The sequence below is a fragment of the Gekko japonicus genome, unplaced genomic scaffold (assembly GCF_001447785.1).
Source record: "Gekko japonicus isolate JY-2015 unplaced genomic scaffold, Gekko_japonicus_V1.1 scaffold111, whole genome shotgun sequence".
NCBI lineage: Eukaryota > Metazoa > Chordata > Lepidosauria > Squamata > Gekkonidae > Gekko > Gekko japonicus.
In genome coordinates, this window is record NW_015171505.1 from 625870 (window position 1) to 627424 (window position 1555).

Below are 1555 nucleotides of genomic sequence, written 5' to 3' on the forward strand. Positions count from 1 at the left end.
TTATTATTTTTAAAATGCCATGTAATTATTTAATTTAGGCAATTTCTATGCTGAGGCGTCTTACAATGAAAACATTTTTTTAACTGACTAAAAAAAACCCGTCGGGTGGCCATAGAGTAGGCGCGACTTGAAGCCATTTTCTACCGGATTCCGCTTTGGGTTCCTTATTCTTTGACAGCCGGGCGTCAAAATAAAACCTCTTGGTATTTTAGGTTTTATTGTATTGGCGTTATATTTATATAGTCCGCCTTTCTCACTAGGCCTCAAGGCGGATTACTCAGGGGGAAGTCAAGACAACCAACGAATGGGACACTCAGTGATATAAAAATACCTCTTGGTATTTTAGGTTTTATTGTATTGGCGTTATATTTCTATAGTCCGCCTTTCTCACTAGGCCTCAAGGCGGATTACTCAGGGGGGAGTCAAGACAACCGACGAATGGGACACTCAGTGATATAAAAAATACCTCTTGGTATTTTAGGTTTTATTGTATTGGCGTTATATTTATATAGTCTGCCTTTCTCACTAGGCCTCAAGGCGGATTACTCAGGGGGAAGTCAAGACAACCGACGAATGGGACACTCAGTGATATAAAAAATACCTCTTGGTATTTTAGGTTTTATTGTATTGGCGTTATATTTATATAGTCCGCCTTTCTCACTAGGCCTCAAGGCGGATCACTCAGGGGGAGCGAAGACGACCGACGAATGGGACACTCAGTGATATAAAAATACCTCTTGGTATTTTAGGTTTTATTGTATTGGCGTTATATTTATATAGTCCGCCTTTCTCACTAGGCCTCAAGGCGGATCACTCAGGGGGAGCGAAGACAACCGACGAATGGGACACTCAGTGATATAAAAAATACCTCTTGGTATTTTAGGTTTTATTGTATTGGCGTTATATTTATATAGTCCGCCTTTCTCACTAGGCCTCAAGGCGGATCACTCAGGGGGAGCGAAGACGACCGACGAATGGGACACGCAGCGATACAAATAACGGGGGTGAAATATCAAACTCTCTCTGTGTGGCCTCTTCTTGACGCGAGGCCGCTCGGAAAGCGACGACCGTTTGTCTCAAGACAGGAACACCTATTTAAATGTATACACGGGATGAAACAAATGGCAGCCGCGCTGAAGCGAGGCGAGGCTGGGCCTGGCGTCGGCCCGCCGTTCTCGTAGGCCTCGGCGGCGGTGGCGGCAACACGCGGCCCTTCTCCCCTCAGCGCGGCCCGCCGCCGCGCCGGCCTCCCTCCCACGCCTTTATTACGCGCGGCCCGTGCGGCGGCCGCCTCCCCCCTCGCCGGCCATTAGCGCTGGGAGCCGGTGGGTGCCTCCGCCGGGCCCGCCGCCGCCTGGGCCGGGCCGGGCGACGTCTGTCGGGCCGGGTCCGCGTTTGATGGATCCCCGGATCGCCTGGTTCCAGCCAGAGCAGCTCGGGCCCTCCAACCGCCTGTGGATGCAGATCTGGGAGACCACGCAGGGCGTCCGCAACCTCTACTTCCAGCAGCAGCAGCAGCAGCAGCAGAGCGCCGCCGCCGTCGCCGCCACAGCCG

At 51.6% G+C, this 1555-nt stretch overlaps 1 protein-coding gene across 1 annotated transcript in view; it reads left to right on the forward strand.

Moving 5' to 3' along the window:
• Positions 1-1311: 1311 nt before the first annotated feature.
• Positions 1312-1555, forward strand: part of PAPD5 (PAP associated domain containing 5) — a 57431-nt gene continuing 57187 nt past the window's right edge. The window contains exon 1 of the mRNA XM_015419240.1: positions 1312-1551. Coding sequence (XP_015274726.1) covers positions 1399-1551 — 153 coding nt within the window. The 5' untranslated portion in view covers positions 1312-1398. The remainder of the gene's footprint in view (positions 1552-1555) is intronic.